The sequence below is a fragment of the Ochotona princeps genome, chromosome 17 (assembly GCF_030435755.1).
Source record: "Ochotona princeps isolate mOchPri1 chromosome 17, mOchPri1.hap1, whole genome shotgun sequence".
NCBI lineage: Eukaryota > Metazoa > Chordata > Mammalia > Lagomorpha > Ochotonidae > Ochotona > Ochotona princeps.
The window spans coordinates 3,337,389-3,361,310 of record NC_080848.1 but is presented as its reverse complement, the minus strand read 5'-3'; the positions used below and the strand labels follow the sequence as shown (position 1 = coordinate 3,361,310).

General features: G+C 47.3%; 1 protein-coding gene across 3 annotated transcripts; it reads right to left on the bottom strand.

Moving 5' to 3' along the window:
* Positions 1 to 719: 719 nt before the first annotated feature.
* On the bottom strand, positions 720 to 23,921 carry ACOX1 (acyl-CoA oxidase 1). 3 transcript variants are annotated; one of them, XM_004592897.3, is made up of 14 exons: positions 23,663 to 23,921; positions 23,310 to 23,469; positions 17,567 to 17,727; positions 8,756 to 8,863; positions 7,691 to 7,810; positions 7,449 to 7,564; positions 6,175 to 6,344; positions 4,535 to 4,697; positions 3,920 to 4,110; positions 2,876 to 3,055; positions 2,645 to 2,750; positions 2,291 to 2,434; positions 1,472 to 1,678; positions 720 to 904 (listed from the first exon to the last, which is right to left on the bottom strand). In XM_004592897.3, exons 1-14 carry the CDS (start codon positions 23,769 to 23,771, stop codon positions 854 to 856), a joined length of 1,986 nt encoding a protein of 661 aa, XP_004592954.2. In that variant the 5' UTR covers positions 23,772 to 23,921; the 3' UTR covers positions 720 to 853. The 3 variants fall into 3 exon arrangements, with proteins under 3 accessions (XP_004592954.2, XP_004592953.2, XP_058531259.1); XM_004592896.3 differs by lacking the exon at positions 17,567 to 17,727 and adding an exon at positions 11,061 to 11,221; XM_058675276.1 differs by lacking the exon at positions 23,663 to 23,921 and adding an exon at positions 11,061 to 11,221 and having other exon boundaries at positions 23,310 to 23,449.
* Position 23,922: the final 1 nt, after the last annotated feature.

The following is a 23,922-nucleotide window of genomic DNA, read 5'->3' as shown; positions in this document are numbered from 1 at the left end:
TGCCAAGGTGCTCATCTAAGAACACCCTACTGGGAGGGTCCCTGGAGTCAGAGAGGCCGTGCCAGGAGCTCTCCTTCACTGGTCTTCTGGAATGCTGTGAGGCAGACATGGACCGTCACTTTGTTACCAATTTCATCTCCAGACACAGGGGACAAAGGGAAATCTGGTAAGACTACAGCAACTTAGCCATCCTTTGAATGGAAGGAAATTCCTGACCGCAGCGCAAGGGGTCCGGGTCCGGCAGAAGGCCTGCCGCGCAACAGTCACTTGTGGAAAATGCTACCGTGAATAGACCGGGGCAGCTAGTTGGCAAAGGCAGGCGGCCGTGCGGACAGTGCCCCGGCACAGGCTGATTCGCAGCAGATTTCTCCATTTGTCTCTCTCCCCTTCCATGTCCTCCAGTTCTGCTCTTCTAGCCAGACTCCTGGGAGCGGTGGGAGGACAGTGAGCCGGGCACTTAGGAGGGCTCTGCCCACCTTAAGAACACCTTTGCTTCAAAACACTTGTATAGCCAGTGATTAGTAATTCATATGTGAAAACAATGAACTACTTAGTAGTTAAATTCTGCTATGTCCCAAAAGCCTGGCCTATGGGATCCAGCAGCATTACAAATGGCCATCCTACATTTCCTAAGCTTTTTCTGAATGCTTTACAGGTCTCTTTCAATGTTAATTACACTTAAAACATCTTTTTTTTAATCACTTAATCTTTGAAATCTGTTCATTTTTTCTTCATTTATAGAAAGAGGAGAGGGGTTAATTTATCCCTTGCTTTGCGCTTTTTTCAGCTGGGCGCGGGGTCCAGGCAGATGTCCGCAGCGGCTCTGCACGTTAGGCTTGGCCCTGGCGACGTTTCAGAGCTTGGACTGCAGCGGCTTCAAGTGTTTGTAGTAAGACTCATGGACCTGGAAGGGCAGGGAGGAAAGAAACACGAGTAAGGAGTGTCCCAGGTGAATCTGGAGCTGACTTAAACCCTAAGGCAAACATGCACTAAAAAGAAGATACTGAAGTCACTGAAAAATCTGGGACATTTTATGATACTGTTAATCTGTTTGGCAATGAGACCGCTATAGTGGTTGCACGTTAAGGAATCCTTCTTTTTGGAGCACCATATGGAGTGCCTATGCGTGAGGCAGTGGATATGCTGGATTGGCTTCATCCCCAGGACGCAGGGCTTCAGGGCACGGGGACTCAGAGCCGCACAGGTGGCCAGCAGGGAACGCTCACTGGAGAAGGTTTAGTGTTTCTGATGCTTGAGAACATTTAAGCATTCAAGGCAATGACAGCCGTGTTTGCTGCGGGGAGTGACCCAGTTCCCTGTGGACTTGCAGCTGACATAAAGTGACTGCTAGAAATGAGCGTGGTGTTTCCTAAGCTTTCTGATGAATCCCTGGCCAGACCTTTTCCCTTCAGTGTTTAAAGGCAGAGCTTGGAAAGGTGAAGACACTATCTTGGTTTGCTGTTATTTTTACCTCAGTTTTATTCAGTGGGGATTTTTTTGCCCACTCAAACAGATTTTCGTACACGTTGCCATCATAGCGGCCGAGGACAGAACCCAGGGTCACATCCTTAAAGTCGAACGCATCAACTAACGCAACAGCATTGGGGCGGGTTAGGGTGAGCAACTCCTTTACACGCTGGTTAACTTGGTTGATCTGAGACTCTGTCATGATCTTCCCCTAAAAGAAAACAAAGTAAATAGTAAGATGTGTGGGGCCCGGCGCGGTGGCCTAGCGGCTAAAGTCCTCGTCTTGAAAGCACTGGGATCCCATATGGATGCCGGTTCTAATCCCGGCAGCCCCACTTCCCATCCAGCTCCCTGCTGGTGGCCAAGGATGGCCCAAAGCCTTGGGACCCTGCAGCCTTGTCTGAAACCTGGAGGAAGTCCCTGGCTCCTGGCTGTGGATCAGCACAGCACCAGCCTTTGCAGTCACTTGGGGAGTGAATCATTGGATGGAAGATCTTCCTCTCTGTCTCCCCTCCTCTCTGTATATCTGACTTTGTAATAAAAATAAATAAATCTTTCAAAAAGAAAGGCAGAACAACAGACAGGGATCTCAAATGGCTGCAACAGCCAGGTCTGGATCCCACTGAAGCCAGGAGCCAGGAACTTCATCCCAGTCTCCCATGTAGGTAGCAGAGGCCCAGACACCTGGGCCATCATCAGCTGGATTAGACGCTGAGCAGCTGGGACCTGAACTGGCCTCGCAAGCAGCAGCTTAACGAACACCACCACCACATCCAGCACCTGCAGACTTTCAGGAGGTCCCTCATAGTTAGGAAATACTGACCTGCAGAAAATCTCCTGTGTTCTGACTGATTCCATACAGAGAATACAAGAGGCACAAATTCCTTAGGACAGGCTGGATGGATTTATCTTGAATTTTGAGGACTTTTTCTGTGAAGAGCTTAACTACCACATAGTGGCAATGTGCCTGGATAAAAAGAACAAAACAGGCGGTGAGAACTCGGAGAGCCCACACCACGACAAGGGCTTCTGCACTAACAGCACAGGTGGGGTGGTGGTGAGCGACTCCCACTGGCCGCACTGGCCCGAAGGCTTGAACAAGGTCAACGGAGCTCAGGTGGACTGCGCGTGTGCGTGTGTGTGCGTGCGTGTGTGTGTGTGTGTGTCTCCCACTGACCTCGCTGGCTCGAACAAGGTCAATGGAGGTCAGGTTCCAGGCCACCTCCTTGCTTTTCCTGTGACTCACTTCAGCTTGAAGGTTTTTTGCAGCAAGTTCCACTAATCTGTTAGGAAATAAAAGGGAACTTGGGGGCTGAGAAAGCAGTTAGCAGCGCTCAGGGCTCACCCATCTCCAAGGCCAGGCCCACGGTGCTCCCAGCCGCAGAACTGCTCTCAAGGACGAACTCACCTGGCTGCACGCAGTCTGTATGCCTCAGTGAGGCTCTCAGGACTGCTGATGTCCACCATGGCCGGCCACGCTGCCACCTGCTGCGGCTGGATGCGCTGGCTGGGCAGCTCATTCAGATAGGACACCATTCCTCCAACTAACTTCCCCGAGTGCACTTGGTCGTAACTTTTCATCAAGAACCTAGGAAACACAAATACACACACTTACAGCAACCACACTTTCTCTCTCTCTCTCTTCCCCCTAATTAACTTACTTTATTTGGAAGGCATAGTTAAAGGGAGAGAAACAGAGATCTTCCATTCACTGGTTCAACTCCCCGAATGGCAATAACATCCAGGCCCAGGCCAAGCCAAAGCTGGCAGCCTGAAAATCCATTCTGATTACCCATGTGAGTCGTACTCCCTGGTGAGTGTATGGCATATCTTCCACTGTGTTCCCAAACACATTAGCAGGCAGCTGGATGGCACGTGGAGCATGTAAACTGGTGCACATACAAGGATCTGGTGTCATAAGCTGCAACTTAATGTGCTGTACTATAGCACTGGCCCCATCCTCCACAGCACAGGTCCCTACTGGCCCCATCCTCCACAGCACAGGTCCCTACTGGCCCCGCCCTCCACAGCACAGGTCCCTTCCGACCCCGCCCTCCACAGCACAGGTCCCTTCCGACCCCGCCCTCCACAGCACAGGTCCCTTCCGACCCCGCCCTCCACAGCACAGGTCCCTTCCAGCCCTGCCCTCCACAGCACAGGTCCCTTCCAGCCCCGCCCTTCACAGCACAGATCCCTTCCAGCCCCGCCCTCCACAGCACAGGTCCCTTCCAGCCCCGCCCTCCACAGCACAGGTCCCTACCGACCCTGCTCTTCACAGCAGTTGGAGCTGCATGACAGATGCTTTGTGCTTTCCAGTCCAACCCAAAGATGAAACCAATGAGTCAGGAGAGAAGGAACAGACATATACACACGGTATAGAGGCTGTGGGATCAGGGCCCATGAAGAGAAGTGAGCTCGGTTACCGGCAGACTGGCAGGGTCAGGCCTCTCACCTTGCTGTCTGCAGCATCATGACGGTGTTTTCTCCCTCGAAGGTGCAGGCGGGAGTAAAAGTGACGTAAATATTTGGAAGGCCACTGCTGTGAGAATAGCCGTGTCCCCCACAAGCCATCCGACACTGTTCTATCGCAGCATTTGCTGTCCAGGTGGTGAAGGCCTTGAGCCCGGCGGTGAGGGCATGGAGCTGGGGGAGCAAGCACAAGCCCTCAGAACATGGGTGATGCTCACAGGCTGCACCCCAGCGAGAACACAGCTTTCCCATACAGCACCAGCTTCCCATACAGCAAACCAGCTGTCACACAGGCCAGAATTAACAATTTCCCTCCTACACGGCCCTGCTCAGCAAAAAACAACAGCAACAATCACAAAAAAATTCCATCTTCGTCCCCTATGTCAAATGACCAATATGGTACAACAGTTCTGAGACTTAAAAATATTTCAAAATAAAACATAACTTCCTAATCTGATTCACTTTCAATCAGAAAAAAAAAATCTACGAATGATTACGAATGATTTTTTTTTCCAGGACATTTTTTTTCCCAAGACATTCTCCAACAGGCAAACATGGAACAGAAGGATGCCCACAGAGAGCAGGACCAAAGACACACCTCAGGCAGTTCACTCAGGTCCCCTTGGCCAATGCCTTCGTTAATCCGATGATAGGTCTCCTTCATGTAGGCGCCTACAAACTGGAAGGCATAGGCTGTGGCCAGGAGCGGAAAGAGTTTATACTGCTGGGTTTGAAAATCCAAAATCTGCGGTTCTGGTTCACTGAATTACATGGAAACAGAAATAAGTAAGTGAATGTTTCTACAGAGCTGCTAGTGCCAGGTCCCAGTCTAAGCATGTTAATGCACTAAGGAGATTAACCCCACACACACTGTGGCAGGTAGCTACTCTTGGCGTCTCAACTTGCAAATGGGGAAACCAAGGAGTTAAGACTCTGCCTGAAGTCACAGTTGAACTCCGCAGAGTCTTCACTGAAACCTAGGTCATCAGAGCAGGTGTTTGGTCTAAAAGTTAAGCTTCCAGGTAGCTGTGTCTCCTGTTGCAGTATTTTGGTTGTAGCCCCCAATTCCAGCTTCCTGCTAATGCCGACCATGGGAGTCAGCAGTTGAGGGTTCAAGTAGCTGGGTCCCTGCCACTCACAAGGGAGACCTGGACTGTATTCCCAGCTCCCAGTGACAGCCTAGTTCCAGTTACAGCAAGCACTTGGGGAGTGAACCAGTGGATGGAATTTTGTTTGTCTCTGTCTCTTTGCCATCATATAAACAAACAATAACAAGAAAAACAAAACAAAAAACAAAAAACCCTAGGGTATTTGCCTCCACAAGACAATGCTCTTTAGAGAGGAGAGACAGAGCAATTAGTCCAGGTGCTGTTTTACTGCACAAGTGGGTATAACTGGCCAGGGCTGGGCCAAGTCAAGGTGAGGAGCCTGGAATTCCTGGGTCTCCCACATGGCCACCACTTCCCAAGGCTCGTTAGTGGGAGCTGGACCAGAAGTGGAACAGCAGCAAGTTGAAGCAGTGCTCACACAGGACGCAGCATGACAGCAACTCCAGTTACCAAGTTTTGATGCTGCTTTTATTGCGGCCAATTTAAAGTCATTATTAGTAATTAGAATTTTCAAACTGACTTCAGTGTTCTGAACAGTTCACTTACAGAACTTAGTAGTAAAACTCTTAATAGTATTCTTAGAAGTTTAACAATAATAACGTTATTTTCATCTTTTTAAACATTTTTCTTTATTTAAAAGAGACAAAGAGAAGGCAGAGGGAGGAGAGGAGGGAAGAAAGGATGGAAGAAGAAAGGAGGTATAAAGGAGGAAGGAAGCACAGAGGAAGAGAAACAAAGGCATCCACCCCAAACATCCGCGACAGCCGGGGCTGGAGCAGGCGGTCTCCAGGAAACCTGGAACTCAACCTGGGTCTCCCAAGGACCCCGCACTTGGCCTCTCTGTCCCTGCTGCCCCCTAGGACGCAGATCTGCAGGAATCTGGCATGGGGAGGGAGGCAGAGACTCAGCAGGCCCTGAGATGTGGGAGATGGGTATCCTCCCACCAGCTGACCTGCAGCACCAAGAGCCTGCCTCTCAGCTTTCCTCTGAAGCAAGGGAAGCCTAGAAGCCAGGAGTAGGCCTTGGACACTGATTGGTCGACTCATTCTGCAGAGCAAATGGGAACTCTACTCATCTGATAGAGTCCAAGACAGCCCTCAGGTCCACCCCATCGCACCCCAACCCTTACCCAGGCTTGATCTCAGACTGACGCCTCACAGCGCTGTATCGAATAGCAATGGTGCAGGCCTTGGACAGAGACCGGGCTGCCTCTCCCACCAGGAAGGACCTGACAAACACCATGGTCCCATAGGTCAGCTTGTTATTCAGCGGTTTTACGTAGGTGCCGTCAGGCTTCACCTGCAGTAAGAGATAAGAGCGGGACTGAGGCTTCCTTCTGTTAAGTGGCAGTGGAGTGGTTCTTTGGGTCTCCAGGCGTGGTCCCTGGAAAAGCACCAACTCAAACACTAAATCCTAGTCCCCACCCGGTAGTGTGTCAGAAACTGTAGGCATGGGCCCGGCATGATTGCGTAGCAGTTAAAAGTCCTTGCCTTGAACGCGCCGGGATCCCATACGGATGCGGTTCTAATCCCGGCAGCCCCACTTCCCACCCAGCTCCCTGCTCGTGGCCTAGGAAAGCAGTCGAGGACGGCCCAGAGCATTGGGACCCTGAACCCACGTCGGAGACCTGGAAGAGGTTCCAGGTTCCCGGCTTCGGATTGGCACAGCACCAGCAGTTGCGGTCACTTGGGGAGTGAATCATCGGACGGAAGATCTTCCTCTCTGTCTCTCCTCCTCTTTGTATATCTGACTTTGTAATAAAAATAAATAAATCTTGGGCCCGGCGGTGTGGCCTAGCGGCTAAAGTCCTTGCCTTGAAAGCCCCGGGATCCCATATGGGTGCCGGTTCTAATCCCGGCAGCTCCACTTCCCATCCAGCTCCCTGCTTGTGGCCTGGGAAAGCAGTTGAGGACGGCCCAATGCATTGGGACCCTGCACCCATGTGGGAGACCTGGAAGAGGTTCCAGGTTCCCGGCTTCGGATCGGCGCGCACCGGCCCGTTGCGGCTCACTTGGGGAGTGAATCATCGGACGGAAGATCTTCCTCTCTGTCTCTCCTCCTCTGTGTATATCTGGCTGTAATAAAATGAATAAATCTTTCAAATAAATAAATAAATAAATCTTAAAAAAAAAAAAGAAAGAAAGAAAGAAACTCTAGGCATGACTCAGCCATCTGGACTTCACTGGCCCTCCAGGTAACTCCCACCTGGAGCCAGTGGTTAAGCACACCCCGGCGTGTGCTGACCATCTCTGCCAATTGTTTCCCAACATGTTCACAGTAAAAACAGTCTCAGAAGCAAAAGTGTTACCCCTCTGGAAGAGCAGACCTTTCTAACCCATGGTTTTCAGCAGTCACTGCAGCCCCACACAGAACGCCTCAGGCTCCTGCTTTCATTGGACATACCTGAGCATACTTCATCAGCATGTTTTCTCTGGGAATACGATAGTTGTCCATCTTCAGGTAGCCATTATCCATCTCTTCGTAACCAAACTTGGGGCCGATGTCTCCCACGGTGATGCCTAGCAGCAATGAAGGGAGTCATGAGCAGTCAGTGCTCAGGGGGCCTATAAGGTTGCGCCCCTCCCTGTTTCTGCAAAAGAAAAGCACTCATTCCGTCTTCACAATAGCAGGTGAACAACACTTACCTGGCAAAGGCTTGTGGGTCCCAATCTCCCGAATTGGCACAATGAAGGCATGTAATCCGTAGCACTTCCCCTTGGTGTACAGCTGAGCAAGAACTATTGCATGGTTTGAAGTCTTTCCAACTATGAAGTCAGACAGAAGTAAGCAAACATTCTCACATTTTCAAAAGGAGAAAAGTGTATGTCAAATACAATTCTACCCTATCCAGTGTGTCCAGCAAGCCTTTCCTGAGACAGTAAGTAACATCCCTGCTTAGAAAGTCACAAGCTGATCGCTTCTCGGCCTTTTGGCTAAGATCAAGTGTAGAAAGTCACAAGCTGGTAGCTATTAAAGGTCACTTCCCTAGACAGCTAGCGGCATTTCACTTGTTCAATACCTACTGGGTACCACAGAGTACATTTCCATCACTGCAAAAAGCTCTGTGGCATACAGTGGCTTTGTAGTTAGTATATCTACAAATATTTATTTTCTCCGCATGCTTATATTTTATAAAAATGTAATGGGGCTGTCATTATGGCACAACTGATTCAAGCTGTCACCTGTGACACTGGCATCCGACACTGTAGCACTAACTTGAGTGCCACCTGCCCCACTTCTGACCCAACTCCCTGCTAAAACACTTGCAAAAGCAGCAAAGGATGGTCCAAGTACTTGGGTTCCTGCCACCCGTATGGGAGACCCAGAAAGAGTTCCTGGATTCTGGCTTCACCTTGGCCCAGGCATAGCTGTTGTAGCCATTTACAGAGTGAAACAGTGGGTAGAAGGAGCTCTCTAATTGTCTCCCAAATAAATCATATCAAAACAATTAGTTTCTATAAAGAATGACTGATAGCAACTGTGGTGGCAATTTTTCTTTCTTTTTTTTTTTTGAAAGTTATTCATCTAAACAAAAAAGGTGGCTGTCATTTCTGTACTCTGTGAAGTAAGTAAAACCAGAAAGTGTGAAAAAATACTTCAGGTTTTTTTTCCATATTGAAAAATGATGTTCTCATATGAGCTCTGCATTCTAAACAAACCCTTGTAGTGAATCTTCAAAACATCCAATAAACACTGAAATAGTCACTTACGCCCACCAGGCCACCACTTAATGGAGGTGACTGTAGGACTATTCATAATGAACTCCTGGGTTTGGGGGTCATATGTAGCTGTGGTTTCCAAGCCTCGAAGATGAGTTCCTGAGGAAATAAATGACATTTACTGCAAATAAAATTATAAGAATAGGGTATAATTTCCCACCCAGTCTTTAAATGAATATCTCATAGGAAAAACAGCAACAACAACAACAGCAACCCATTTGTAGATGAGCTACAAATGGCTGCTAAGCCAGATGCTTCATGTCCTGTGTCCCCATGGTTTCCCACTAGGCTGAAAACATAAGCGTCTTGCATCTGCTGATTCTGCATTTAACAGACAGATTTGAATCAACTGCAAGGAAATACAAAGACAGCTTAGAATCAAAGCTTAAGATCACACTATATCAATTCAACAGGGGAGTTTGCTATCCTTTGAAATTTGTCTCCAAGTTACAGTTACACCATTTCAACTCCTGTGTACTGTGTTCGCCATACAACTTCCACTTTCTGGAATTGTGCATACTAGGAAGAATAAGAATGTGCGATAGGAAGAAACTTCAGCTAATGCTCTTGTAAACTGAAAAAGTCTTTCAGAACGATGGCCAAGACAGAAAATAAGAACTGAAAAAGGTATTCTCATTGTTGGGGGAAGAGCGAGACCAGTGACTTTGCTTTAGAGAACACCTCTCCACCACGTTCCACTTGGATCCACAGGAGGGATGCTAACGCTCTACAGGACCACCTCTCCGGAAACAATGACTTGTGAACGTCTGACAAGCCCAATAGGAAGACATGAGTCCCCTACAGATTCCTGGGGCCAGGTCTTTGCTTAGTACCGGCCAATTTACTAGTGAGGGGAAGAAGACTATACAGTTTCATATGCTTCCTGGAGATGGATAAAAATTTGTTTGAAATCCTAACACAAATATGCCAAAAATTATTTCTAAGGTTCTAGAAAAATGTTCCAGGTGACACTCTAATAACACTATACTGAAACAAATGCTGTGAACCTCCTACCAGACTACTCTGATAAAACCAGAACTCGCTAAACACTTAAACTTTGAAACAGAGAAACTTCCATGTGGAGTAAGAGACATGGTCTGCTTACAGAGTGGGAGTCAAGAAACCAGACACATAAGATTCCTTTTACTAAAACAGACACTTCTGCAGGAAAAAAAGAAAAAGATAACATATGAACTAGAACAGATAAAAAGAGTTTTCCAACAGTGTTGTAGCCCTCGTCCTGGGAAGGCTGAGCGTAAGGCCACTGTCACTCAGCTCTGCTTCCGAGGCTGCTGTGCAGGAATAAGGAGCAACTTGCAGACACTAATTCTCTGAAGCTTGAGAAGAAACCAGAAAGACAGAAGCAAACGGACCGCAGACAGACACCAACACAAAAAGGATGACAGCGATGGCTACCACCTCCGACATCCTGGATGTCTGTGCAGCAAGGCAGGTGGCAGTGCAAGAAAAGGAGGTGGCAGGCACAGGGCGGAACAGCCTGGAAGCATGACTAGTCTTGCTTTTTCTAACCTCTAGCCAAGCCACTTTCAGAAATTCCTGATTTACTGACTCAAACTACAACTTCAAGGAACAAAACATTACATTTTGTTTATAATAAACAACTCATGGGTCCGGCGGCGTGGCCTAGCGGCTAAAGTCCTTGCCTTGAAAGCCCCGGGATCCCATATGGGCGCCAGTTCTAATCCCGGCAGCTCCACTTCCCATCCAGCTCCCTGCTTGTGGCCTGGGAAAGCAGTCGAGGATGGCCCCAATGCATTGGGACACTGCACCCGCGTGGGAGACCCGGAAGAGGTTCCAGGTTCCCGGCTTCGGATTGGCGCGCAGCGGCCTGTTGCGGCTCACTTGGGGAGTGAATCATCGGACGGAAGATCTTCCTCTCTGTCTCTCCTCCTCTGTGTATATCTGGCTGTAATAAAATGAATAAATCTTTAAAAAAAAAATAAACAACTCACTTTTCCTACAGCAAGTCCTAAGTCAAAACATACACTACCGACTCATATTTCTTCTGGAATTTGTCAAAGTACACTCAGGTCTTTGTGAAGGGAAGCAGTAACAAAGGACAGACGGACAAGTTCAGGCTCTGTAGGCCTGAATCCTACAGAGCTGAAGTCAGCAAGGCCTAAGGGGTGCCAGTAAAACATCACCCTTCAGTGGGCGACATGGCCTTGGCTGGGACTCCACAGAAACACCGCCATGCTGCTGCTGGCTCACAACGGACACTGCAAACACGCTCATGGGGCCCGCCCAACCCAGAAGTAGACTGAACACACTGTACCATGACCCATCTCTGTCTGGGCATAACTGCCAATGATCTCCAAGTTCCAGGCGGGCATGAAGAAGCGCTCCTGCTGCTCTGCGGTGGCCTGGTGAAGCAAGGTGGGCAGGAACATGCCCAAGTGAAGGTCCAGAGGCTCAGGCCGCCCTCGGTGCACAAAGCTTCGCAGAAACACCCAGGACGGGCGGCAGGAAGAAGGGCACCAGGTGGGAGAGAGTTACAGTTGGGACAGACAGAGTGAGGGGAGGAGAAAAAAAACCGTGTGTGAGTATGATTAGCGTGTGCATTTCATCACGGATGGGAGCACTGCTCTTTCTGTATTACTTTTAGCTCTTGGAAATTTCCACTTTTCTCCAGGGGGCAAGGGGGCTGGCAAGGATGGGCTACTGATTCCAAAGCTGATACTACACAAAAACCACACAACTTTGGAAAGGGTGTGTGGAATGGAGAATTTTATTGGTACAAGATTTGCTCTGAAGAGAAGGTAAAACTCAGTAGTTCTCTCAGAGGGGCCCAGGAGAGTAAGGTTCTTTCTGAGGTGCAATTTCAACAGTGCTTCTAGGCTGGGATATTCCGTTTTGTCCACAAGACATCCAGCATAGATTTATTACATCAAATTTCCAGCCACGCTCGACAGGAAACAATTTAATACAAAAATTGACAGTGCTCTTCATCCCAAAATTTCAGAAATTAAAGACATGCAATTTCTAGTGAAGACCATAATACAAGTTACAGATTCATGCATAACAAGCTCTTCACTTGATTATATGGGCATTATCACTAATGATAATAAACCTCTTAGTTTGACCAAATTTAAATCCACTTTCTGGAGTCATTCTTTTCTACTTAAATTTTACAAACATCTTAGACTTCCTTGTGAATTTATTTCTACGGACAAGAAATAGCTCTATGTGTGTTTGTATTTTTCCATGCTATTGGCACTGCTTAACTTCCAGTTCCAAACTGCCTGCTCTACATTGTTGTGGTTATCCTATTTATCTTAGAAATGAGCCTACCCAACCCTCCAATTTTTAAATTTCTCTAACATTTTGTTCCAAATAAAGAGAAAAACGACCAGGCACACTACTCTGCCAAAGACAGACAAACTCCTCCTAATTGGACATCAGTGCTCTGAGGTAACAATCAGCAGAAATCAAAGAATTCATGACTGAACCCCTCAGCTTACCGAGAAGAAATTAACAAGGCTGAGATGGGGTAAGTGCCTTGTTCAAGTCAAAGAGGAAATGGCAAAACAAGGGCAAGAGTCTCATCATCTCCCTTCCTGTTTTCTAGTTGGAGAAATTAGGGTTCCAGTTCAGCATGGCCAGAGGACTCGGGGGAGGATACCGTAACGACATGACGAAAAACCCCGGAGAATCACGAGTGGAAATCCCACTAGGTGCCATCACTGTGGAAGCCTGGTGGAGGTTTCACAAAAACACGAGGTTCTATTTTTCAACTTCCTATAAATCTACACTCATTTACATGTGGGACCTGGAAGAAGCTCCTGGCTCCTAGCTTTGGTCTGGCCCAGCCTCGGTTGTTGCAGTCATCTGGGGGGTGGACCAGTGGATAGAAGATCTGTTTCTCCTCTCTATAACCGCCTTTCAAATAAACAAATAACTCTTTAAAAAAAAAAGGATAAAACTAATAGAAATCAGAAACTATCTTAAGACTGAGAATGTTTTCAGAAGACAAATGTATCTTGTGAATAAATAAGAATTATGGGGCTGGCAAGATGGCTCAACTGCTGGTCCCCTGACTGTAAGTGCTGGCATCCTGGTAGCTCCATTTCCCATCCAGCTTCCTGCTTGTGGCCTGGGAAAGCAGTGAACAAGAGCCCAAAGCGTTGGGAACTCTGAGCCCATTTGGGAGACCTGGAGGAAGTTCCAGGCTCCTGGCTTCAGATTAGCTCAGCTCTGGCTATTGCGGCCACTTGAGAAGTGAACCAGCAGATGGAAAATCTTTCTGTTTCTCCTTCTCTCTGTAAATCTGCCTTCCCAATAAAAATGAACAAAGCTTTAAAAGATTTTATTTTTTATTGGGAAGACAGATATACAGAGAGGAGGAGAGACAGAGAGGAAGATCTTCCATCCGATGATTCACTCCCCAAGTGACCATAACGGCCGGTGCTGAGCCAATCTAAAGCCAGGAGCCCAGATCCTCTTCCGAGTCTCCCACATGGGTGCAGGGTCCCAGAGCTTTGGGCCGTCCTCGACTGCTTTCTCATGCCACAAGCAGGGAGCTGGATGGGAAGTGGAGCTGCCAGTTTTAGAACCGGTGCCCATATGGGATTCTGGCACGTGCAAGGCAAGGACCTTAGCCACTAGGCTACCACTCTGGGCCCAACAAATCTTTAATAATTAATTAAGGATTACTTATACGTGGATTAAATTTACATATTACTGAAAAAGTTATAGCTTTCTGATTTAAATCAAGCATTTGTTGTAAAAATTTGGTTATGCATGATAAAAATTACAAATTATTTTAAAATAATTTACTGTTAAGGTACAAAATGTCAACATTTTACTTGATAACACACTAGTGATTAAAATAAAACAAAAGGCTCCCCAGTCTTTTTTCTTCCAAATGTACAAGGTTGGCAAACAATACCAGAAAATGATTAAATTACTAATGTGCAACAAAAGGAAAGGAAAAATAGCATCTTTATGAACAGCATGATCATAACCCTAGGAAATACCAGAAATGATGAATGCATTGCGAAAAGCTGCAGGTTCTGAGGGGGTGGGGAAATCAACTGTGGTGTTGTTAGGATCATTCAAATAGACACTCCAGTGATTCACCAAAGGAAGGAAAGAGCTACACGCTGTTGTTAACTGGGACCGGTGTACAGAGGGTTAAGTCACGGCCTGAGACACCACACCCAACACCGATACTGGAGCACCAGTTTAAGTCTCACTCCAACCCAGCTTCCGGCCAAGGCACCTGGCAAAGTACCTTGGCCCTGCCACTCACACGGCTGGCCCCCGAGGCCCAGATGGAGGTCCCAGCTCTTAGCTGCAGTCTGATTTAGCCCTGTGGTTGTTGTGGCTGTCTGCGGAGTGAATGAGCAGATGGAAGATCTTTCTGCCATTCTACCTTTCAAATAAATAAACACATCTTTGAAACAAAATGAAATTCAAGTAATTCTGCTCGGAATATTAAAAACTTAAGAAAAACTACGAATCACCTCATGGAATGAATGCAAGAAGACAGGATTCCTGGCTGAGGAGACTGAAAGGAGCAGCACTGCCTGAGAACGCTTTACCGCCAAGGCTGGGTCAAGTTTCTAGTTTTTAGAATTTAACAAACCGAGATCAAGCATTCATCTACAACAATAAGCAGGCAAGAATATTAAATATGCATGTAGCTTGAAAAGTAACAACAGGTTTATTCTACTAGATTTAAAATTACACAAAGCAAAAACAAGCTAATATTTATGTTAGAAGGGAAACAAACAGAAGAAAATTTAAATTGTCATAAAACCCTAAAATAAACCAGAAAGAACACACCAGGAAAGAATACACAATAGAAACCTAGAAAATCAGAAGTTCATCCTTCCTCCACACACAAATCAAAGCGATATATACATATATATAAAGAAAAAAGCTTTTCCAAAATGTAGGAGGGAGAATTTGTAGCTACTCAGAGAGAGATGTGTTGATTAGGAGGTAAAGTGTTTAACAAGGCAGAAAGTAATGAAAACCCATCACATGCACACGACATGATCATCGTCAGATTCTAGCTCATCTGTGAAAGGCAAAAGGTTTTATTCACGGAAACTGAAAGAGCAAATCAAAGCATGTAGTAACATTTAGACTCATGAGCAATGCAAAGTTAAAACCTCAACTCGCAGACATACATTAAACGGGTAAGAATAAAGTGACTGTGCTGAAGGAGCTAAACCACTAAGCACCGTATAAACTGACCCTGGAAGTGCTGCAGGGAATGTCTCCGTGTATGCGGCACTAGCATTAAAGATGCTCATTCCTATCCTGCACTGTAGTAATCACTTTCAGAGATACCCAAAAGGACAACACTCAGGACAGTTTCCGTAGAGAAGTTTGACCCTCAACAGCAGTGTGAAAACCAGAACAACCCAAGTAATCCTCAGGGCGCACGTTTTCAGGAAGGCCAGGAGGAAGGAGAACCACTGGGGAGAGAGGAGACCCGGCTGGGGGGGCGGGATTTGGGCCTCAAAGAATCAAGGGCGCCGTCTATCAGATTTTAAAGAAAGGTGCTTTACTTCATATTTAAGCATAAATGATAGCAATCTGCAAAGATGCTACATCTTCAAGGACAAAAACTACACTGCACGAGCAATCCATTTCTAAACAATAATGGGGAAAGGCAAGGAGCAACCCTGGGAAGCGCCTGGATCTTGAAAGGGTCAAACATCTGAGAAGAAAAATCCTGCCTTTGTGTCCTAATGACCTGCGTGGTCAGCACAGTCGCTGTGGACCAATTTTCTTTTTCCTTTTTCTTTAGTTATCTGCCCAATTTCTTTCTTTCTTTTTTTAAGCTTTTATTTTATTATTGATAGTTTACATAGTTAACAGGGATGTACGCCCATGTGGACCTCTGATTAGGGTGGGGAGGGTTTGAGGTGTGGAGGAAGAGGGTGGGAAAGATGTTTTTTTCCATCCTGTGTTGGCAGAGGGGAGACAGCTGCTCCTCGCTGTCAGACTGCATCAGCACCCGTGAACAGGGAACAGTATGACCAATCTCTATAGGTTTGTTCTTCTCACGGCAATCCCTGGAAGGGGAGCCCTCCTGGGCCCATGCCTCTGCCCTTTGTTAAGGCCAGAGATCCACAGAGCAGGTGTGCTGGAATTTCTCTGTGTCCTTCAGAGAAGACATTCTAGAAGAATGAACAGGTGGCTGAACTTCAAGGAACCTAGAATGTGCCAGAACTATACTGAGTCTCTACTCATGGCAACGTAAGAGGAAAAAATCCCAAAGCCAAAACTACAGCTAATTCTATGAGAACACTTCAGATAATTATTGTTGATAAATTTTCTGGAGTGTTGGAACTTAAGATTTCATTTTATACACACTGCTCTACCGTCAATCTCAGTAGCTGAAAGACGGTGTGTCCATTCAATCACAAGATGCACATTGATTGGCTCGCATGGAAAAGAACAGAAGTTAACAAAGAATACAAACAACAAAAATCCAGCAACAAAATAGAGCTAACCATACAGTGCTGTTCCCTAGACTATAGCCATTGAGTTGAAATGTGTTCAAAAAGAAAACATCCCAAACGAGAAGCAAAAGAGAAAGAAAACTAAAAAATGCCAACTTGCCCACGGTCGTCCAGTTTCTGTTCACTCAAACCAGTAAAGTCCATGCCTTTGCTTTCTCCTCATTCCAGTCAAATTTCAGGCTATGTGTGTATGTTCAGTGTATTCCACAAGTAGAGGTGGAAACTTCAAGCCAAACTCTAATTAGCCTCAGAATATAACACAGTCCACATCGACGATGAGTGGCATGACCAGTGGGTCAAACAACTTCTACAGTGATGACAACAAAACATCACAAGTTCTAGAATACAAATCAGATTATATGCACATATACACACACGCACACAATCTTCAGAAGAAGAAGATCACAGAAAGAATGCTCTCTTTCTTCCCTTAGAAAACCTTTCTTCAGCCTTGCCATGGTGGTCCTGGTCATCCTGAAGTTAGGCATTCAGTAAGATATTCCAGAATGTTAGACCATAACCCAAACCTGCAGATCTCTCAGCTGCTGGTAGAGAATGCTCTCCAATTTGCAAAGCAAACACAAAATTCTCCTAACACCTGCATTCCTTCCTCAGGCCTTTCTTTAGTCCTTCTGTTGTGATAATTCGCCATGAATTCAGAAGCTCCAATCTGAGACTCTGCAGTAGGTGCTGTGAAGCCACCCCGGGGAAACCTGCAGCCCATACTGCAGTGGGTTTGGGTGCTGGCTCTTGTTACAAGTCCAGTTCCCTGCCAATGTACAGCCTGGGAGGCAGCAGGGAAAGCTGGCCCAGCCCTGGCTGTTGTGGAAGTGAACCAGCAGACAAAAATCTGTTTGTTTCTCTTCCTTTCAAATAACTTTCCAAATGTAGAAAAAAACAACTAAAGCCCATACTTTTCATTCCATTAAGAAGAGTATCTTTCAAATACGCTGAGGCACTAACCCTCTCAAGAATTTCTGACAGAGCTATACCAACCAGCAGAATGGGTGCTGTGACACACTTTCTCAAAGTACTCAGCACTTGTGAAGAGGGGTTACACGTAGCAATGGTCAAAGGCTTGAAGAGAGAAACCTGAGGGATGGTTAAAGACCAGGGCCCTGAGCCAAGGCACTGGGAAGTGAACAGTGAACCAGAAGACCAGAAGCTGAATTGTGATTCAATAATTTAAAAATAAAATCCAAAATTACACAGTAGCAATTAAAAAAAAATCCAATGCCGGAGCGTCTGTTAACTGAAGCCCTGGGGTGGGTTCCCCACGGCCCCTCACACGTGGACTGACCGTGGCCCAACTCCGTCTGGGCGTAGGTGCCAATTATCTGGAGTCCTTTGGACGGGTGCAGCCATTTCTCCTGCTGAGCAGTGGTGCCCTGATTCAGCAAGGTAGGACCAAACATGGAGTAATTGAGGCCCACAGGTTCCACAAAATTGACCAAGTGCAGTCTACAGGAGAGAAAACACAAGGGTCTAAGCTGCACTCCAGACAGAGACACGGCCCACAGGATGGGGAGACACGGCCCACAGGATGGGGAGACATGGCCCCAGGACGGGGAAGACGTGGCACGCAGTATGGGGACAGGGAGAAGTGGCCCACAGGATAGGGAAGTGGGAAGATGTGGCCTGCAGGACAGGGATGGTGAGACAGCCCGCCGCCCACTCAGCCCGTAGCATGACAGGGGAGACACACCACCCACGCCTGCCCAGCCGCCTGGCCCTTGGGATAAAGTACAGGGGACATGTAAACCTCTTCCTTATGAAAGTAAATTTAAATCAATTTTGCCATTTTACTACCTGAAAAGCCAACAGCAGGACCCGATGGTATTTATTCTCCCTCTAACCATTCTAAAGATGGATTCCTCTTTAAACTCTATACTTAATCCAGGAAACAAATGCCAGCCAAGTGTTCACCTGAAACTATTTTTGGTTTTACTGGTATTATTTGGTGGTTTGACTGGGTTAATTTTTAAATGTGTGGCTTCTTAAGTTTTGCTTTATTTTAAGGTTTTCCTTGACAATCAAAGGAACTCCATAGAATACTTGCTGGTAGAGCTGTAACCAAAAGCTCCTAAGGAAGAACTGGAACTGTCTTTCCCTAGATAATGTAAGGATGACATACAGAGGAGAACACGTGTATCCCAGGGAGGCCTGCGGACCCCCGAGGGCTCCCCAGGTCACACGAGGTGGCAGATAATGCGTCTGCGCTGTGTGCTTCAGCCCCATCCAGTCTAGGAACCTAACTGCACTTACAAAGAAATTCAGTCCTTAACCACCTTGTCATAGAATCTACCAGGCAGTCATGACACACTGGATACCCTTAGCTATCTTATGTTGAGACGCTCTAAGAGTATTTTGTATCTTCACACAGTGCATACTTGAAGAGCTTAAAGCACAAAATGCACACCAGGCAACTGGTGCTCAATAAAGGCAGGACTTGAAAGCGGTGTCACCACAAGTTTCACCTGGTTTGTATAATAAGCAGGACATGAACTAAGGGAGAGAAGGGGCATGCTGACATTCTTACGGCAGTGGTGGCCATTTGGGCAGTGAGCCGGCAGTGAACCAGCAGATGGAAGAAAGATCTGTCACTCTACCTTTCAAATAAACAAATCTAAGAAAAGCCAACAGTAAACATAATATACTCTCATTTTCCTATTTCCAAAACAAGCGTACACAAATAAATTCCTCTTATACAAAACGTAATCCATTTATCTTATACAAACATAATCCACTTGCAAACTCTCTCTCTTTGTATATGCTTAGAGATTAACCAATTAACCAAAATGAATTAATGAATTAACCAAAATTAATTAATTTACAGAATGGACCAGAGAGAACGCCTCTGTGTCCTAAGACAGGTGCAAGCCAAAAGAAGCTGGTCTTTGGCATCACACGAAAACACTTCCTTTGCCACTATTGTCAGCCCCAAGCTGAGGACAGAAAATGACTTTTCAGAGAGGCTGGGGACAGATTTCAAAACACCAAGAGAGGACTGACTGGCTAACACGTCAACCCCCACTTAGTCCTAAATGTCTGTGATTTTCACAGTCAAGTATTAAGCTAGAGGCAGCAAGAGCAAGGACATGGACAGAAGAGATGACTTGGTCTCCTGGGAGATAAGTGTGCCTCCGAGAACAAGTTCTGCGTTTTACGTAACACACGCTGCCTTGCTGAGGAGGCAGCAGGAGCTGGATGAGCCATGACAGCCCCGGTCACTAATTCAGGGAGCAACAGCACGGCCTTCCACAACAAGCACTTCTTACTGCAATCAGCCAGCATCTACCCATTTCCTATTTCCCTTCCTAAACGTTTCGGAGGAAAAAAATATATCTATACTGTAACTCAGTTACTGAACATGGTGAATACGTAAGACACTCATGCTCCCATAAGGGAACTGAGAAAGCAAAGCAATGTGGCCAAGTATCCTGGGGCTTGGAAAATAATTCTAGGAAACAGTGAAAAACATGGGACACAAACTAGACTACCAAATATGTTCTTTTAAAAAGAATAAGCTTTGTTTTTTTTTTTTTCTTTGAGGCTTCTTGAAAATCAATTCAAACTCAGGTGATTGTTCTGAAATTACATTAAATCCTTTCTATAGGCGCATTCCCAGAAGCCAGCTCTAGAAACTAGGGAAATAAAACCCATGAATGATTGTCAGTAGATGTTTAAACTGCTCTCAGGTTTTAGAATTCTTTTCATTGCAACATGTATGTTAAAAGACAAAAATTACAGGAAGGGCTATTAGGAAAATGTATCCTCCCTAGCTACTAAGGTCCATTTTCTTAAGCACTGAGTTCTAATGCTCAACAAACCTCCAAGAATGTCACTAATATTCAGCTAACTTCAAAATAATCTCATAGGGGTGAGTAGTGTGATATACCTTGCTAATCTGCTGTCTGAAGTGCGGGTAATCCATATGGGCACCAGTTCAGGTACCAGTTGCTCCACTTCTGATCCAGCTCCCAGCAAATGGCCTGGGAAAGCAGCAGAGGATGGCCCAAGTGCGTTCGTCTCTGTACCCATGTGGGACACCTGGAGGAGGCACCTGGCTTCTGGCCTCAGCAGGGTACAGCTCCCACCACTGCAGCCACGTGGGCAGTGAACCAGCAGAAGGAAGCTCTCCTTCCCTCTGCCTCTCCTTCTGTAACTCTGCCTTTGGAATAATAATAATAACCCCTGATAAATCTCATTTTTTTTAAAGATCTATTTATTTTTTATTGCAAAGTCAGATATACAGAGAGGAGGAGAGACAGAGGGGAAAATGTTCCATCCAATGATTCACTCCCCAAGTGAGCACAACGGCCGGTGCTGCACCAATCCGAAGCCGGGAACCAGGAACCTCTTCCAGGTCTCCCACACGGGTGCAGGGTCCCAAGGCTCTGGGCTGTCCTTGACTGCTTTCCCAGGCCACAAGCAGGGAGCTGGACGGGAAGTGGAGCCGCCAGGATTAGAACTGGCGCCCATATAGGATGCCGGGCCTTCAAGGCAAGGACTTTAGCTGCTAGGCTATGCTGCCGGGCCCATAAATCTCATTTTGTAGTAAGATAAAAGACATAAGCAGGGCCCGGCACCGTAGCCTAATCACTAAGGTCCTCGTCTTGCATGTGCCAGGATCCCATATGGGCGTCGGTTCTAATCCCGGCAGCTCCACTTCCCATCCAGCTCCCTGCTTGTGGCCTGGGAAAGCAGTCAAGGACAGCCCAAGGCCTCGGGATCCTGTACCATGTGGGAAACCTAGAGGAAGTTCCTAGATCCTGGCTTTAGATCAGGTCAGCTCCAGCCGGTGCAGCCACTTGGGGAGTGAATCATCAGATGAAAAATCTTCCTGTCTCCCCCTTCTGTATATCTGACTTTCCAATAAAAATAAATAACTCCTTTTAAAAAAAGACATAAGTAAATGTCAAAGTCTCAGAAATACTGCTGTATTTCAATTCTAGCATTTTGCCCCATTTCAACAAGAAATCCAACATAACTTGCAATTAATGCTATGCCATAGTTCACTGGTTCCATTATTCATTGCTTCTGAATCCCACACAAACACGGCCGGGTTATAACCACTGGGACAGCAATGCCCAGGGGACTCTGAAGGCCAGGTTTGGTGCTTGCCTGGACAAACTCCCCAGTGCTCTAAGTGGAACCAATCTCCGTGCACAGGCTATGCAGACCCTAGGAGGCTGTTACAGGGGCCTCAGGTTTGTACTTCGATACATGTACTTTGTACGGGGAAAAAATGTTACAACAAACTGGCTGTTGTCCCCAGACCTTTAACCCACATAAAGGACTCTGTTCCATTCCACTGTGATCCAATCAAGCTGGCTACACATGAACTGCAGCTGGTTAGGAAATCAACTCTCCCAGCCCTTACTGGCAGGGCATCACCCAGCGAGGAAAACAACACCCACGGAGAATGCTCTGCTCTGCTTGTGACTTTAATGAGGGATAAAATCTCACTGACGTGGAGAAGTTTAAAACCCGATTCATGTCATTTGGTAACGATGCTTTGGGAGTTACTGCACCTCCATACCCCCAAGCTACAAAATACAAACTGAAAAACAAGGAAGAGTCTTTGGGAGCTGGTGAGTACACTGGGACACCAAAAATAAATACAGACGCAAAATGACTTAACTAGGGCCCGGCGGCGTGGCCTAGCAGCTAAAGTCCTTGCCTTGAACACACTGGGATCCCACATGGGCACCGGTTCTAATCCCTGCAGCTCCACTTTCCATCCAGCTCCCTGCTTGTGGCCTGGGAAAGCAGTCGAGCACGGCCTAAAGCCTTGGGACCCTGCACCCGTGTGGGAGACCCGGAAGAAGTTCCTGGTTCCCTGGCTGTTGCGCTCACTTGGGGAGTGAATCATTGGATGGAACATCTTCCTCTGTCTCTCCTCCTCTCTGTATATCTGACTTTGCAATAAAAATAAATAAATCTTTAACAAAAAAAATGACTTAACTAAAAAAATGACTGAACTAAAATAAAGTCCTGCAGACCAAAAGAAATCGTTTCATTCATGTTACGTTGAAAATGCACCCGCGGGCCCGGCGGCGTGGCCTAGCAGCTAAAGTCCTGGCCTTGAACGCACCCCGGGATCCCATATGGGCACCGGTTCTAATCCCGGCAGCTCCACTTCCCATCCAGCTCCCTGCTTGTGGCCTGGGAAAGCAGTTGAGGACGGCCCAAAGCCTTGGGACCCTGCACCTGTGTGGGAGACCTGGAAGAGGTTCCAGGTTCCAGCGCACCGGCCCGCTGTGGCTCACTCGGGGAGTGAAACATCAGGTGGAAGATCTTCCTCTGTCTCTCCTCCTCTCTGTATATCCGGCTTTCCAATAATAATAAGTCTTTAAAAAAAATGCACTCGCAGTAGTAAGTAGTACAAGAAACACCAAACCTGTGACATATTGGGTCTTAGAAACACAGCACTCAGAAAACCAAATCTGTACTGGGTCAAACACTGGGGTTCCTCTATACCATGGAAATCCAAAAGAGGAAATGCCCTGGCATATATGACAAGAGATGCTACAAGCTCAAAGATTCTTGTCCTAAGATCATGCAATAATACAGTTCTTATTTAGAACACAGGGCAGAGTTCTGATTTTGCACAAGACAGCCATTTATAAACAGTTCTGGTTCCACAACCCTGGGCCCTGGAAACGCCTGATATTCATTCTGTGGCTTGGGTCCCTCACCCATTCTCATGGAGTCCCAGTCATTTAAATCCAGCAGCCTCACAATCATGGGATGGAATCGGCTGTTGCTTTCAGTCTTGCAACTGAGAAACACAGATATTAACCCTGCTCCAAAGTGAGTGGCTGGGGGCCCAGAGAACTTTCTGGCAACATTCTTGGGGCGTGAGAACTCCTGCATTCTAGAGATGCCGTCCCCCACCTAAAAAAGCACAGACACAAAAGGAAGTTCTATGTCCCACACATTCAGCTGCAAAATAGGGTGGAGTGGAATTGGCCAGTCTGAGTCCTCCCATGCCCAGCTGGCTGACCCCGCAGGCCAGCACGACCTGCGTGCACACCTACTTTTTGAACCACATGATCTCCTCGGGATCTGCGATGCCAAAGTCCCTCATCTTCCCCACCATGGCCGCGCTCTTCTTGACAGCCACCTCGTAGCGCTGGCTGCGCGTGAGGAAGTTGTAGTCCTCATGCTGGAAGTCGGGGTCGTTAAGGATCAAGTTCTCTGCAAGGGAGTGAGGGTCATCAAGGGGTTGGACAGACCCCCGCCCCAGCCCTGGGCCGGCCTAGGGACACTGCTCCCAGTGCGAGTCCCCGGAAGGGGGGACCCCGGGCGTGCGCCCCCACAGCGTCCCCCGACTCCTTTCCCCCAGGGGTCCACGCCGCGGAAGGAGGCAGGTGGGACCCGCCGCCCTCACCGATCTCCCGACGCCGCCGGGTGTTCTCGGGGCTGCCGTCCAGGATGTGCGTGATCAGCTCCGGGTTGAAGGTGGCGGAGGCCCGCTCCCTGCGCAGGTCCGGGTTCATGGTGACGGCTGAGCAGGCTGTGGCAGCGGAGACGACGACGACGACGGGTGTCCGTGGCGCCCGCGCGGGTCCGGCTCTAAGAGCAGCCCGGAACGACGCGAATCCCCGCCCCCGGCCGCCGAAGCCCGCCCCGGCCCGCCCCTTCGCCTCC